Source organism: Gaeumannomyces tritici, assembly GCF_000145635.1.
Source record: "Gaeumannomyces tritici R3-111a-1 unplaced genomic scaffold supercont2.5, whole genome shotgun sequence".
NCBI classification, from domain to species: domain Eukaryota; kingdom Fungi; phylum Ascomycota; class Sordariomycetes; order Magnaporthales; family Magnaporthaceae; genus Gaeumannomyces; species Gaeumannomyces tritici.
The window spans coordinates 3,627,362-3,640,674 of NW_008804549.1; the positions used below are offsets into that span (position 1 = coordinate 3,627,362).

Consider the following 13,313-nt stretch of genomic DNA (forward strand, 5'->3'; position numbering starts at 1 on the left):
CCACCCCCCCCCCCCCCCTGCTGGCTTTTTTGCGTGTGGCCCCATCCATCCCCATCTTGGTCAATCAGCCATGTCCTCGCCCGCAGGCAATGGAGAGGCCCTGGGCCAGGGTGCAGGGTGCAGCACAGTTGCTGTGCCCTCCCGCCGTCGACCCAGCCCATGGCGCTTTGAACCCAGCCCATACCCCTGTCCAAAGCTGGCTGTCTCTCTCCCCCTCCTGCTGGCCTCGCCCTCTCTGCCTGCTGGCTGCCAAAGCCTCTGGGTCCACCAGAGTCACCGCAAGCTGCGCAATGGCCATGAGGTACCTCGATACCTGCGCGATACGGGCCTGCTGCGTCTCCACACCCCTCCCAGGGCTTGCCCTGCTTGCTTGTTGCTGGCCGTTCCTCCTCGTCGTCCCCCCATCCCAACCGCACGCGCACACACACTCACACCCCTCCCCCAGCCCAGCCCAGCCCAGCCCAAAGTGAGCCGAGCGAGGGATGTGAGATGAGCATGGGAGATGGGCGGGCGGCGAAACGCTGTGAGCGACAGTGAGAAACCTCTCTGCCTCTTCTACAACACCACCCCACTCCCTTCCTCTTCCCTATACTCCTCGTGCCTGGGCCTGTTCGACTCTGGTCCCTGCCGCCCTCTTGTCTCTTGTTTTGCTTTCGTTGAAACCGCCTCGGGGACCTGGCTTCAGCTCACCAACAGGAACAGGACGCGCATTGGGCAGGAGAGACTCGCTAGCGGTTCTGTTTCACATCCCCTCGTGTCCATCACTGCCAGCCCTTGCTTGGCCTATCGGCTGTGATCAGGAAGAACACGCCCCTGCGTCCCCCACGGCGCCCTCGCCTATCTGTGCGGTCGTCTTAAACGCCTCAGGTCCCGCCTCGGCCTGCTCTCCAGCGCTCACACTAGGTCCTTTCAAGCTTGGAAGCCCTCGCTGTCGCTACCAGATACACTCACTTTTGGAAGCGGCCGTTCTTTTACATCATCGCTCGCGGGCGCCCCTCCACAGTCATTCTTTATCAACCTCACCTCGAGCGTGGGCGATCCCGGATATAAATTTTCCCGAGAGAGGAAGCCTGACACTTCGCTGCTGTCAGGCGCCTCGGATACCTCATTCTCCCCGCCTCTTGACGCCCTGGCTGGGAAATCAACGACAGGCAGGATGGACTACGCAAACATGTTCCGCAACCGTGGCCACCAGCCCGGCTATCTTTTGCCTCAGTATGGCGCTGCTGCTCCGACGGTCCAGCAACAGCATGGACAGCAAAGGTACCCGCTCCACCAACACCACCAACAACAGCAACAGCAACCGCAGCATCCCTACCACGTCCAGCTCCAGCTCCAGCACCAGCAGCATCCCCAGGCCCAACACCGACAGTTCACCCCACAGCGACCGCCGACCCAGGGGTTCTCTTTCCCTTACACGAACGAACAGCTGCTCGTGCTCGCCCAGATGCAGCAACAGAGGACCATGCTGAACCAGGCCCAGGCCGCTGCCAACGCATCACCGCAAACGAAACAGGAACAGCCGAAGCCCAGGCTAGCCAAGGACGAGGTGGAGCTTTTGGAAAAGGAGTTCCAGAAGAACCAGAAGCCCAGTAGCGGTCGTAAGCGGGAGATCGCAGATATCCTCAAAGTCGATCAACCAAGAATCAACGTGAGTCCTTTTTGACATATTCTGTGTCCGATAATCTCTGCAAATACAATGCCTTGACCGTCCTCGAGCGAGAAGTTTCATGGCAGCCGTGCCTCAATATCTCTTAGAAGCAGGCAGGCTTTTGTGTTCGATGGCGGTGTGCCTGTGGGGTCATTGGGTGGCAACCCTTCCTGGTGACTGTTGGCTGACCATACCAATCCAGAACTGGTTCCAAAACCGGAGAGCAAAGGAGAAGGGTATCAAGAAGACCCAGGAGTTCGCGGCCCGCCGGGCGGCAGAGCAGCACGATCTGTCGGAAGCGGGCTCTACCAGGTCACCAGATACCGACGCTGAAGGTGTGGGCAGCGAATATTTTGACATGGAGAACCAATCGCAGCACAGCGGCAGGCCATCATCGGCTCCTTTCCCGGAGCCTCGCCAAGAGGCAGAGCTCACAGAAGACACGCCCCCCGCAGACGAGTTCTCTTACGCATCCCCTGTCGGCCAGTCATTGCAACCGAGCATCGAGAACAGCGACTCTTGCGGCAATGGCGTGAAGGAAGAATACCCGTCGCCCGATTCACTACCCTTTCAACCTTCAGACACCACGGCCGATTCACACTTCACGCCACACGCCTCAGTATTCGCCCCGGGACTCGAGAGCCAAGGCGAGTATCAGGACGAGTTTTCCGGGCAGGCTGAGGGTGTGCTTCCTCGAACGGCAATGCAAGACAATTTCTCCATGTCCAGCTTTCTATCGCCGCGAGACCAGGACCAGCTACCTTTCAGCTACCACCAGTTCGCCCCCACTACGGGCCCCGACTCGATCCTGGCACCGACACCTTCGTTCCCGTCTCAGCTTCTCGGACGACTGGAGCTTCATGAAATCAAAGAGGAGGAAGAGCAGCAGTCGCAGGCTGCTTTGGAAATGAACAGCGAACACGACTCGTCAAGTGCCCACCAAGCTGCCGCCGATAATAGCATCCCGTTGCTGGCCGGGCACGCCCGACAGCAGATCTCGTCTCCGAACCCAACAGTAATGTCGCCGCCTACGCCAGACGACCTGCGCTTCAAGTCCCCTCCTCCACCGTCCAACATCGCCTCGAGGCGAAACAAGGGCGTGCCGGCGCAGCTTAACGCAACGGCGCTCAGGGCGTACTCGTACGGACCAAAGACGGGCTTGGACATGTCGAAGCGGTCCGACGCAGCCAGCCCTGGAATCAGGCGCATCGCGTCGGCCACGGGGCCCACCATGCCGGGTAGGATCCAGAAATCGCTGTCTTGCGCCAACATTGGTGGCTCGGGGGCTCCTCGGTCGCCACTGACCCGGGAGCGCACCAAGGATGCGCTCATGCGATCGCTCCAGAGCACCGTGGCGGCGGTCCGCTCGCCCGTGCTGGGGGGCTCCATCGCTGGCAATGTCATGTCACCCATGACCCCTTCGGGCGAATACTTTGGCACTGGCGGAGCGTCGGCAATGGCCTCCACTCAGGGGACCAGGGAGGCGACGGTGGCGTCCAGCGCATCTGACGAAGAGCAAAGTTATGGAATTGGCGCTCCTCCTTCGGCCATGGCCGGCGGCTTCTTCACAGGCACGCTCAAGACACCACCCGGCACGCCGGGCCTGAACGGGGTCGGTGGTACCGGATTCCAGGAGCACCAGATGGCGCCAGGTCAGATCAACACCTTTGAGGCGGCCTGGAACTTCAACCCGCAGGACGAGCCCCTGGTGACGCCCGGATTGGGAAGCTTTGGGTCCGAGGAGTTCGCCATGGCGTCCTCGGCACCCGGTTACATTGGCAGCAGCCAACCGCCGACGCCCTCGTTCCCACACAGTATCGGCCCCGCCTCTTTCGGCGCCTACCCCTGGTCAGCCACTGGGCCTTCAGTGGTACCATACAGCGGCAGCGCTGGCATGATGCACGGAGGCGGCATTGCCGAGTATACGTTCCCCGAATCGTTCGTGCCCGACTCCTCGGCCAGGTCGTCGCCCGGCCTCCCACCGAAGTCTAGCAAGCAGTTCCAGTTCACGCAGAACGTGACTCCTCAGGACTTTAGCGAGAAGTGAACGCTGGAGAGATCGCGATTCCATCTCGCTGCTGTCTGCAAGCACGTACGGTACCACGGCTATCGGAAACCGCGGGCAGCCCTGTCAGAAACTACTGTAACAACACCAATGCATATCTTTTGATACCAAGTTCGGGGGGTGTTTTATTCTGCATTTTAACTTCCTTACTCCATACCTTTATCCTTTACCCTTCCTTTACGAGGCTATACACCTAATCACCGTCATGGCTTCTGCCCGCGCTCTTGTTGGGTAACAACGCGGGGGTTCGGTTTTGTTTTGTATACTTGTAACGTAATGAGAAGAAGGGCTGAACGAAATCTAGGGGAGGTGGTTTGGGTGGTTTGGGAATCATCCATGACTGTCTGTCGGGTTTGGGGAAGCAGGCAAGTAACGACGGGCTGATTTTGATCTAGGGACGGGAAAATACAGGCGAACGAGGGGCGGACTTCGCAGGTGTTGGCGGGGAGAAGGAGTCCAAGGATTTGGGACAAGAGGATTGATGGCTGTGTGTATACCCTGGGTGAGAAGGAAGGCGGCGACAAGCTCAAGAGCGGGCCCGCAGTTCTGTACGATATCATAGTATTGGGAGGAGTCTTGGGCCCGGCATCGAGGGGATTGGTGGACGGACGGACGGACGGACGGATATACGATTGCCGCAGACGACACGACAAAAGCACCCAAACGGGTCATCTTGGGCCTGGTCTACTTTTTCGTCTTTTTTTTTATTTATATATTTTTTACCCTTCACCTATTCACTTTCTCCCTCCTCCCCCTGACGTAATCACATGTACCTCCGGCCGCGGAGCACTCATGGAACCCGCAAAGGATGGGATACCCTGATTGTGATTTGAGCGCATAGTCAAGTGCTTTTCATCTTTTCCAATGCTTCCCGTCTATGTTCCTCTTCGTCCGTCCCCCACCTGAAGCTGCTCGAGAACTTTCACTTTCAATAGCTTGGCCCATATAGCAAGTAACCTTACCCCACCATTGGACCCTACATATGAGCCTTTTTCCTCTCTAGCTGCTACTTCTTCGTCGACCGAGCTCTAGATTATAGTACGTATGATTACAACTTCTATAACGATAAAAAGGACAAAAGGACAGACACACCAAAAAGCAGAGGAAACATCCAAGTGACATCGTAACCTTCCCCGCGTGACCGGCCTCGTCTCGACGACGAAAACAAAAGTGACCACCACCCCCCAGAGTCCATCATCCGTCGACAAACTGATGTAACGCGAGGTATAACCCGCTCGCGCCCGACTGGCGGCCGCACACACTACTGACTCACTCACTCACCGTCGTACCTGCCACCGCCGTCGCGGATCCAGAACTCGACGAGCCGCGCGGCGCCCATGGCGTCGCCGGCGCGGACGAGGGCGGCCACGTCCACGTTGAGGGGCGAGTCGGGCTCGGGGGTGGCGAGCAGCAGGCGGACGGCGCGGACCGTCTCGAGGACGCTGTAGGCCGGGGTCCAGGCCTCCTTGAGCAGGTCGAGGCAGACCTCGCCGTCGGCGAGCCCGACGTTTGCGTGCACGACGGGCGTGACGAAGCGCACGGCGGGCGGGTGCAGAGGGTAGGTGGCGGGGATGGTGATGTCGAGCAGCCAGCGGCCGCCGTCGTAGCCGCCGCCGATCCCCCGCCCGTTGATGACCGCCTCCCACCGCAGCAGCTCGCCCTCACGCGCCGGGCCCAGCCGCTCCACGCCCTCCTCGGCGCCCGACTCGGCGTGCCAGGCCGTGAGCTCCTTGAGCAGCCGGCGCGTCGCCGACCGCGCCGAGGACGAGGCCGAGGCGGACGACATTGTTTTTGCTGGCCGTGACGGTGTGTTCTTGTGCTTGTGCCTATGCTTGTGTTTGTGTTTGATTGTGTTGTACGCAGGTAGATTGCTGTGAGTGCCGGTGTTGGGCTTCTTTATTTTATATTATATATGGATGGACTCGTGTCTGATTGCTTGGGCAATGACGGGCCAAAACCAAGGCTGACCTGACACCTTTCTTGATTGCCCGTGTGATAGAGACAACGAGGTTGGAAGAAGGCGGTCTCTCGGCAGGTACTGCTGCTTCCAGAATTCAACAGAGCTACCGGTCGAGACAGCAGGTCAAATCGACACAGTCGTGCAATTCAATTGCGCTCCTGCTGCGGGACCTGCCGACCTGCCGACCTTTCAGCTGCATCCCATGCACCTCGTGAATGGCCCCGTCAGGCACAATATGTGGGGCTACCTAACCAGTCACCCAGTCAACTTCCTCAACAAACAAGATGATTGATGCACCGTCTCGTGGAATTTGTGCTGTACGCCAGCCAACGCGTCCGCCATCCAAGACGCTCCCATTCACACCATCAAATCAGCCATGCGAACGGCCACAATGTGCACTCTCAGCTGGTTCTGCCCTTGGAACGGACCAACTTCATTATTATGGTGTCTACGTACTGTGCATAAATGTATTGCAGAGTGGTCTTGGTTACTTGACTCGGCATCCCCTCCATGCCCCCCATCTCATCCTCTCCTCCCTCACCCCTTTTCTTCCTTTTTTTCTTGCTTTTTTGTTTCTTCGGCTGTTTCATTTGCTAGGGCTGCTCGTGTCCGTTCTGGTACTCCCAGGTAGGGGCCACAGAGCTTCGAAGCCAACCCTGCAAGAACAAACAGAAAAGTATAATTAACGAAAGAGAGAAAGAAATCAACATAAAAAAATTCCAAAACACCATGATCCTCCCACTGGGACAAATAAAGAGCAACGTAATCTGTCAAGGGATCGCTGGCGCGAGCCAGACGAGCCCAGAGAGCAGACACGACTTTTGCGCCCCCCTCCGTACTTGCCCCTATCCCGGCCCACCCGCCCCCGTGCCGCCATAGAACCTGTGCGTGGCCTAGGAACCTTGCGAGCAGCACCCAGTGACATACCAGCGATGGCAGGCACCGCACAGAACGCGCGACACCCGCCTCGCCATCGAACCTCCCTCTCCCGACTTGATCTCCTTGGTGTCTTGTCTTGTGTGCTTAAATGAGGATGACGTAAATGTCTTGGGAGATGTCATGCAAAGCTTTATCCTCATGCTGTCATCAATGAACGAGTGTAAGAAAAGGAGATAACAAAATAATATGTGCCAACGCCCAAAAGCCATGAAGAGTCATATGATGGAACGTTGTTGAGGGGGAAAAGGGAACGAAAAAGGAACGAGGAGTAAACCACATCCCATCACGTCGGCCAACGGCACCCTGCGGCGGCCTCTTGCCCAACGACGAAGGGATGGATCAAGGCCAAAAGCATATGGAGCTAGCAGCAAGGGCAGCTGGGTGACTGCCAAGCATGCCATCTCGCCTCTCAATAGCCCGAGCAAGGGTCGCCGGCACTAGAGTCGTAACCTTGTCGGAATCCGGAGTTCTGGCACTGGGTCGTGGATGGAAGTCGAAAAGGGCAGTCGAGCCTCGAGTGTGGATCATGAGCCGCCCTGGTCTCACGCCTTGGCCGAGCTCTCCTTGGGCCTCCAGAACTGCATCAGACGGCTGAGACGCTTGGCCTTGCTTGTCTTAGACTTCTTCTCCTCAGCCTCGAGTGACACCTCGATCGACAACTTGCTACGCTCCCCGTGTGACGTGCTGATCAGGCGGCCAATGCTCGCCAAACTGCCTCTGCGTCCAAAGGGCGAGGAGAATGAGGCCGGTCGCTCGCCTGGAACTGGCGCCTGTGAGAGGTGGTGCACAAAGGCGCTCTCCCTAGTCATCGTCGAGTTACTGCTAGTAAGTGACGGAATGTCCATCGAGAGTCGCACCTCGGGCCCAGGCTCCCCCATCAGCAACGACTGAAAGTTGTCCTCCGTCACCGACGACGGCGCCGTTGAGATGCGGTTCCCGTCCTCGTACGACATGGGCGACCTGGGCGAGGAGAACGAAGATGACTGCCCGATCGAGTATGGGCTCACAGGCACCATAGACGGAGTCGGCAGATGGAGAGGGCTGACATCCACAGGAGCCAGATCTTTCCCCTTGAACGCCCGGCGCGGCGAAGGCGTCGACGAGCCAGATGTGTCGCCTTTCATGGAATAATTGCCGTCAGGCCCGTGCCACTTGGGGCTCCCCGACTCCTCCATAATGATTTCATCGTGGAGCGAGCTGGCCGAGTACTCCGACGTGAGGCACATGCTTTGCTCCGTCTTGTCATCGTCGCTAAACCCGCTCAGCCCACTGCCTTTGCGGCTAACCGCACGCGACGAAACAGCATCATCGTTGGGGTCAATGACTCGATCAAAAGGCGAGCGTGGTACGTCGGCAGTGACCCTGATATCTATGCTCGCCGCGCCGACGTCATGAGCTGGCCCATCGCCCTTGACAGAGCTGGAGCCCTTGTCTTTCTCAGCGGCCTTGGCCTCGTCCTCCTCATCCTCTTCGAACACATCAGCCATGGTCGAGTTGCTGCTGAATCGAGGGATGCTGGCACGGTTAAACGGAGGCATCTCGGGCGCGCTTTCAGCTCGCCGGTGCTGATAGCCCATGTTGGGTGACAGCCGAGCGGCGCTGTGCAGGGGGCGCTTGACCAGCCCGCTTGCCCGTTGTGCCGCGTCCCACTCCGCGTTCCTCGGGAGGGGCGTATTGAAAGGCCCCAGGGCAGCATCCAGGTCGATCATTGGGAAAGGAGCATCGTCCTCGGGCGGCGTCGGCGGTCTTGCCTGCCATTCCATAGTGTTTGCTGCGGGAGACTCATCCGCCTGAGTAGGGGCTTCCAGGTTCAATTCGGTGGTGCCGTCTGAATCCTCGTCGGTCAGGTCTTCGGTTGGAGGTGGCGGCGTCTGGACCCTACTCCTGGAGCTCTTCCTGGCGTGGCGATGCTTTGACTTGCGTGTAAGTATCGAGCCTGCCCAGGTCCTGACCTTCTTTTGCTTCTTCTTCTTGTTGCTTTTCTTGGAGGCATTATGCGACACCTCCTGGTTGCCCTGAACGTCAACATCCGGCTCAGTCGAGTGGCCAGCTTCGCGTTCGTCAGAAGACGACGAATTGGCGACCTTGTTGGCTAGCTCAGAAGAGCTAGGACTAAGCGGACGGGTGCGCGTCGGCGACGTAGCTCCAACGAAGGGCTCGAGACCGAAGAAGGACCACCGCTTCGGCACTTTGCTTGGGCTGGGTGTGTCCAGGCTTGGATCTGCTTGAATAGCGAGGGAGGGGACGTTGAGAAGAGGGATCGAGTTGCGACGAAGAGGGGACCTCGCGCTTTCAGGGGCTGGCGGGCTCATTGATCGTTCCAGAATGGCTCCGGCAGTGCTCGGCCGCGCATCCGTTGACTGCCGTGGAGGGCTTGTGGCCATGGCGCTAACCTCCCTATCCAAACTGGTAGAACCCGTCAGGGAAATGATGGACGAGATGCTGCCTGAAAGCGAATGGCCCGGACGGGCCGTCATAGTACTCGACGTGTCGCTTGAAACCAGGGACAGAGGTCGAGGAATGAACTCGAGCGTGTCGGAAAATCCAACACGAGCTCGGGTCGAAGGCCGGGACGGGGTTTTCGTTTCCGTGCCGTCGCTCTCCGCACTCTTTGGGAGAACATCTGCCGCGGCCTCGGAGGAAATTTTGGTATCGCTCGACTCTTTCGGCTCTGGTGTTTGTTGCAACGACAAATCAGGAAACGGCTGGTCGTCAACGCGCCCAAATGTCGCAGGACTGTTCGGTGCGCTGTTACCACGCGGCTGCGCATTTATTGGCTTCAGGATCATGGAAAGGTCATGACTGGAGATGGCGGCGGATCGTCTATGCGCATGCCCTCTGCGCGGGTTCGCCGGCTTGAGTTGAGGCGACGCAAGCCCACTCTCGGATTTGGTCGGGCTGGTGCCCAATACAGTGATGGCATCTCCACTCCGAATCTGGCCGCCCACAAATTCACTACCCCCGCGCCTGTGCCCTCCGCCCGGGCGAGTAGGGATCGCTCGCGGAGAAGATGGGGCCTGTGGTAAGTGAGGGGACAGTGGCGGGCTCAAAAACGGATGTTCTGGCACGGGCGGTGGTGATGTAAGCCCGGAACCCGGGTTGAACTTGAAATCGGGGAGCGCAAGAGACCGAGATGGAGAGGGCGCACGGTCAGGAGCGGGAGGCCGAACGCCAGGGTTGAAGGAAAAGTCGGGCAGGGCGGGAGACAGAGACTTTCGCCTGTTGGGCTCAGCATGCGTGAGGGGTCCCAGTTGAAAGGAGTCGACCAGTGATTTTGGTCTCCGGCCGCTTGCACGTGAGAAGGAGGAAGGGGCTGAAGAGGGGGCTGGCCTAGCAGGAAAGACAAAGTGCGGGTTCGGCGGGGGGTTCGATCGAGGCGACGATGGCGAGTTTTGGTCGATTGTGGTATCTCCGTCGAGATCGCCGTCCGCGGCATGGGCCGAGACGACGAGCCTAGGGGAAATCGGCATGTCGGAACCGACCGCGGTTGCCATGGTCTCTCCCAGCCGCGCTGCGGCACCAGAATCGAGAGGCGCCCTAGAAAGACAGAGGTGACATGGGGTTGCTGTCGAGTTGAGACAAGGAACGGTCGGGTGCTGCTAGTGTGTTATCGGTCCAAAGGCCTCCGCAAAGAGTGCGCGGTCGAGCGAGTTCGTCGGTCTTGGGGGATCGATGGACGGTAACTGCTGTTGGCGGGCTGGAGAGGGCGAGGTTAGCAGCCGGAGCCTCCTGCGTCGTTGGGCGGACAGGCTGGGGCGCAGAACACGAGTGAATTGAATCGCGGCCGAATGCGAGCCTTGGGGTTGCGCGGCGGAAAGGCAGAATGATACAAAAGCGACAGAGGGCGACGCACGCACAGCAGACAAGATGGCACCGAAGCAATTCGCGAGTCTGAAGCACGAATGCGATCGGTCGGCACAGTACGGCCCTCAGGCTCGGCGGCGGGAAGAATTGGTGTAAAAAGGAGTGGACGGTCAAGACCAGCGCAAATCTCAAGACTCGCGACTGGAATTGGCCCGGGGCGGCGGTGGTAGGAGGTGGGGAGAAAGGAAAGGATGTGGTGGTGGTGATGTTGGACGAAGATGTTCAAAGGCAGCAGGACAGAGTCGAGAAGAAGGAATGGAGTCGACCAAAGGGTGGAGGGAGGAGGGCCACCGGCCACTGTCCAGCAGCAGCGCCCAGCACTGTGCGTGGGCGTGTGTGGGCGTGTGTGTCAATGTGTGCACAAGGGTGAGCGGGCGATAGGGAGGGCTCACCTGCATTTCGCACGGTCGTGTGAGTGGGCAGGTGGGTGGAGTGGGCCCCATCAGGCCTGCTTGTGCAGGTGCGCAGGCACAACAGCGACAGACTGGGGCGCCCACCAGGAGAGGGGGTGGGCCACTAGGATGGATATGCGCGCACTGTGGAACTTTTTTTATTATGGCCGCTCATTTCAGCCACTCAAACGACAGTAGCCCAGAAGGCCAACGCGAGCAATGCAACCCCAGCAGCCAGAGACATGTATGCATCCATTGAGCTGCTTTCCCGAGCGCTTGGTTGCATCCGAGATGTCCCTTGACCGCGGGCGCTGTCTATTTGCGGACCGCCCTGCGATGCTCTGTTGCGCTGGCTGCTGCCCGCTGCCCACCGCTCATTTCTGATGTGTGAGTTGCGGGCGAAAGCGAAATAGAGCGAGGCGCGACGCATGCCTATTGCGGTCGCCTGCCTAGCTGCCGCAGGCCTCTGCACGAACACGAACACACTCGCACATATAGGGAGGCACGAAATACTGTGGGTGAGATTCGGCCATCTTGGTGGCGTCGTAGGGTGGTGATGCCCTGCTTGGCTGTATTACAACCCTAGGCAGGTCCGACAGTGCTGTGGTTGGCCGGGCTCAAGCCTGACTGCCTCGCGATGCGAGCGTTGCAGCTAGCATGGAGCCCTGTCTCCTAGCCTGGCAGCCGTCTGCGCTAGGTGGTAGGGAAGCCAATCCGTTCAAAATCGTGCTGTGTTCCCCAGATCAGCTTCTAGGTGAAACCCAAACACGCCCTGCGATCCGCGCTCGTTCGGTCCCTCAAACCCCCTTTCATCACAACAACGGCGGAACCCCCGCCAGGCCTTGTGTTGTTGCGATGGACTACCCGAGGCTACCACGGCTACCTTGGACCGGCTTTGATTGTTGGCCTCTGCTATTTGGCGCTGCTGCGCTTCTGTTTTCATCTGGGTCTGTTTCCCGGTTGCAGCGCCCTCTGCTGCTTGGCCCTCGAGTTTTAGTGCACATCGCAAGCATTGAAATTGCATATTTACACCGTCATTTCCCTCTCCCTTTTTTCGTGTTTCTATTCCAACCTCGTGCATTCGTCCTGCTCCGCTCCGTTTTCATAAATCACAACCCGTATTACGCAATAAAATCCTTCGACGGCCATGCCGGGGTCTATCTCGGCATCTGTCCAGCAGCGAGCGCGTGCTATACCCCGCTGAGAGACACCATGGCGCGGCGCCTAACACAGTCCCCAGCCTGGTATTCTAGGATCAAATCGGGCAGCGTCCGGTAGGGACAGCGCTGGCGGGACCGCCGACTGAGCTGCTTTCCATTTTTGGCTTCGAGGAAGCCTCAGTCGCCAAACCTTGTCACCACAAGGGAGAGCGAAAGCAGTCAGTCCCTCACATCCCTACACGATCAGACCGTGGCCTTGCCCAGGGGACAGACAGCCCATCCCAGCGTGAGAAATAAGAACAGAGACGCGTGCGCGGAAGCGGAAATGTGAACAGGTACACCCAGGCTACCGTGTTCGGATGCGACGAGGGCCGTCAAACCCTTCATTACCGGGTTGTCAACCCTTGCGAAATGCTGGCCGAAGTTTGCCGCATTCAGGGTGCAGCACGACAAGGAACGTCCCTGACCCTGGGACAGGACAGAGCCTAAGCTGGCGCCCTGACCCAGCACATGGCTGGCTGAAGGCCCGGTTTAGACGACTCGAATCGACGACCCGGAACGAAGATCAGCCCTCCCTCGACGTGAACGACGTTCGAGATGCCTTTACTAGGTAGGTGGTAGTAAATAAGCCGCCCACGCAGCGATGAGTAGTAGCTGATGACACCAGAGTTTTTCTGTTTTCCATCCAGAAGCCACCAATGCACGCCACTGGTGTGTTGGACCATCTGGCTCAGTCTGTGCACCTTTCTATCATATTTGCTTCTCCATCATGTGCCACTTCGCTGGGCGCGGCTCCGCCGGCAAGTCACGACGCGCAAAGTGAGCGCCAGGGTCGTGTCGGGGTGGCACAGGAGTTGGCAGAGAAGCGAGCAGAAGTGGGCGCTCAATTTAACCACTTTGCCGAGCATGAGGACGCAGAAAAAAAAAGCCTTCAGAGAACAGAATCATGGCGGCTTAATGATTACGCCCAGCTTGGTGCACCCAACTCTCAGCTGTGATAGAGAGCCGTGCCTCGAGACTAAACTGGTAGCACTAGCCGAGGGAACGCTTGATACAGTAGATGCCAGCCGGGCTCTGGATCCCGCGATCCCAAAAACATCGAACAGCGGTTGCCCCATTCCCTTCCTCTGATGGAGACGGGGTAACCCCAATCGAGGTGGAGTTCCTGATCTAACCTTGTTTGCGCCTGACCGGCAGGTCTTGGAGAAGCGAAGCCGCGGTGCAATAAAACGCGACCGGTTCTGTTTCTTTCTTTTTTGCTGCGCCCTCGGCATGCCCCCCC

At 58.7% G+C, this 13,313-nt stretch overlaps 3 protein-coding genes across 3 annotated transcripts; 1 reads left to right on the top strand and 2 right to left on the bottom strand.

The window, feature by feature from the left end:
• The first annotated feature begins 155 nt into the window (after positions 1-155).
• On the top strand, positions 156-4,500 carry GGTG_10172 (hypothetical protein). The gene is made up of 2 exons (XM_009228038.1): positions 156-1,651; positions 1,854-4,500. Exons 1-2 carry the CDS (start codon positions 1,157-1,159, stop codon positions 3,696-3,698), a joined length of 2,340 nt encoding a protein of 779 aa, XP_009226302.1. The 5' UTR covers positions 156-1,156; the 3' UTR covers positions 3,699-4,500.
• Positions 4,501-4,526: 26 nt separating this feature from the next.
• GGTG_10173 (hypothetical protein) lies at positions 4,527-5,828 on the bottom strand. The gene has a single exon (XM_009228039.1). The coding sequence runs from the start codon at positions 5,500-5,502 to the stop codon at positions 4,990-4,992; it is 513 nt and encodes a 170-aa protein (XP_009226303.1). The 5' UTR covers positions 5,503-5,828; the 3' UTR covers positions 4,527-4,989.
• A 233-nt stretch (positions 5,829-6,061) lies between these two features.
• GGTG_10174 (hypothetical protein) lies at positions 6,062-10,737 on the bottom strand. Its single transcript, XM_009228040.1, has 2 exons — positions 10,473-10,737; positions 6,062-10,312 (listed from the first exon to the last, which is right to left on the bottom strand). The coding sequence occupies exon 2, from the start codon at positions 10,107-10,109 to the stop codon at positions 7,158-7,160; it is 2,952 nt and encodes a 983-aa protein (XP_009226304.1). The 5' UTR covers positions 10,110-10,312; positions 10,473-10,737; the 3' UTR covers positions 6,062-7,157.
• Between the last annotated feature and the right edge of the window lie 2,576 nt (positions 10,738-13,313).

What these genes read in the sequence shown, in the direction of transcription:
- GGTG_10174 (XM_009228040.1), bottom strand. Translation starts at nt 10,109, where the DNA reads ATGGCAACCGCGGTCGGTTCCGACATGCCGATTTCCCCTAGGCTCGTC.
- GGTG_10173 (XM_009228039.1), bottom strand. Translation starts at nt 5,502, where the DNA reads ATGTCGTCCGCCTCGGCCTCGTCCTCGGCGCGGTCGGCGACGCGCCGG.
- GGTG_10172 (XM_009228038.1), top strand. Translation starts at nt 1,157, where the DNA reads ATGGACTACGCAAACATGTTCCGCAACCGTGGCCACCAGCCCGGCTAT. An exon ending in TCGATCAACCAAGAATCAAC is followed by an intron (nt 1,652 to 1,853) that starts GTGAGTCCTTTT and finishes ATACCAATCCAG; the next exon opens with AACTGGTTCCAAAACCGGAG.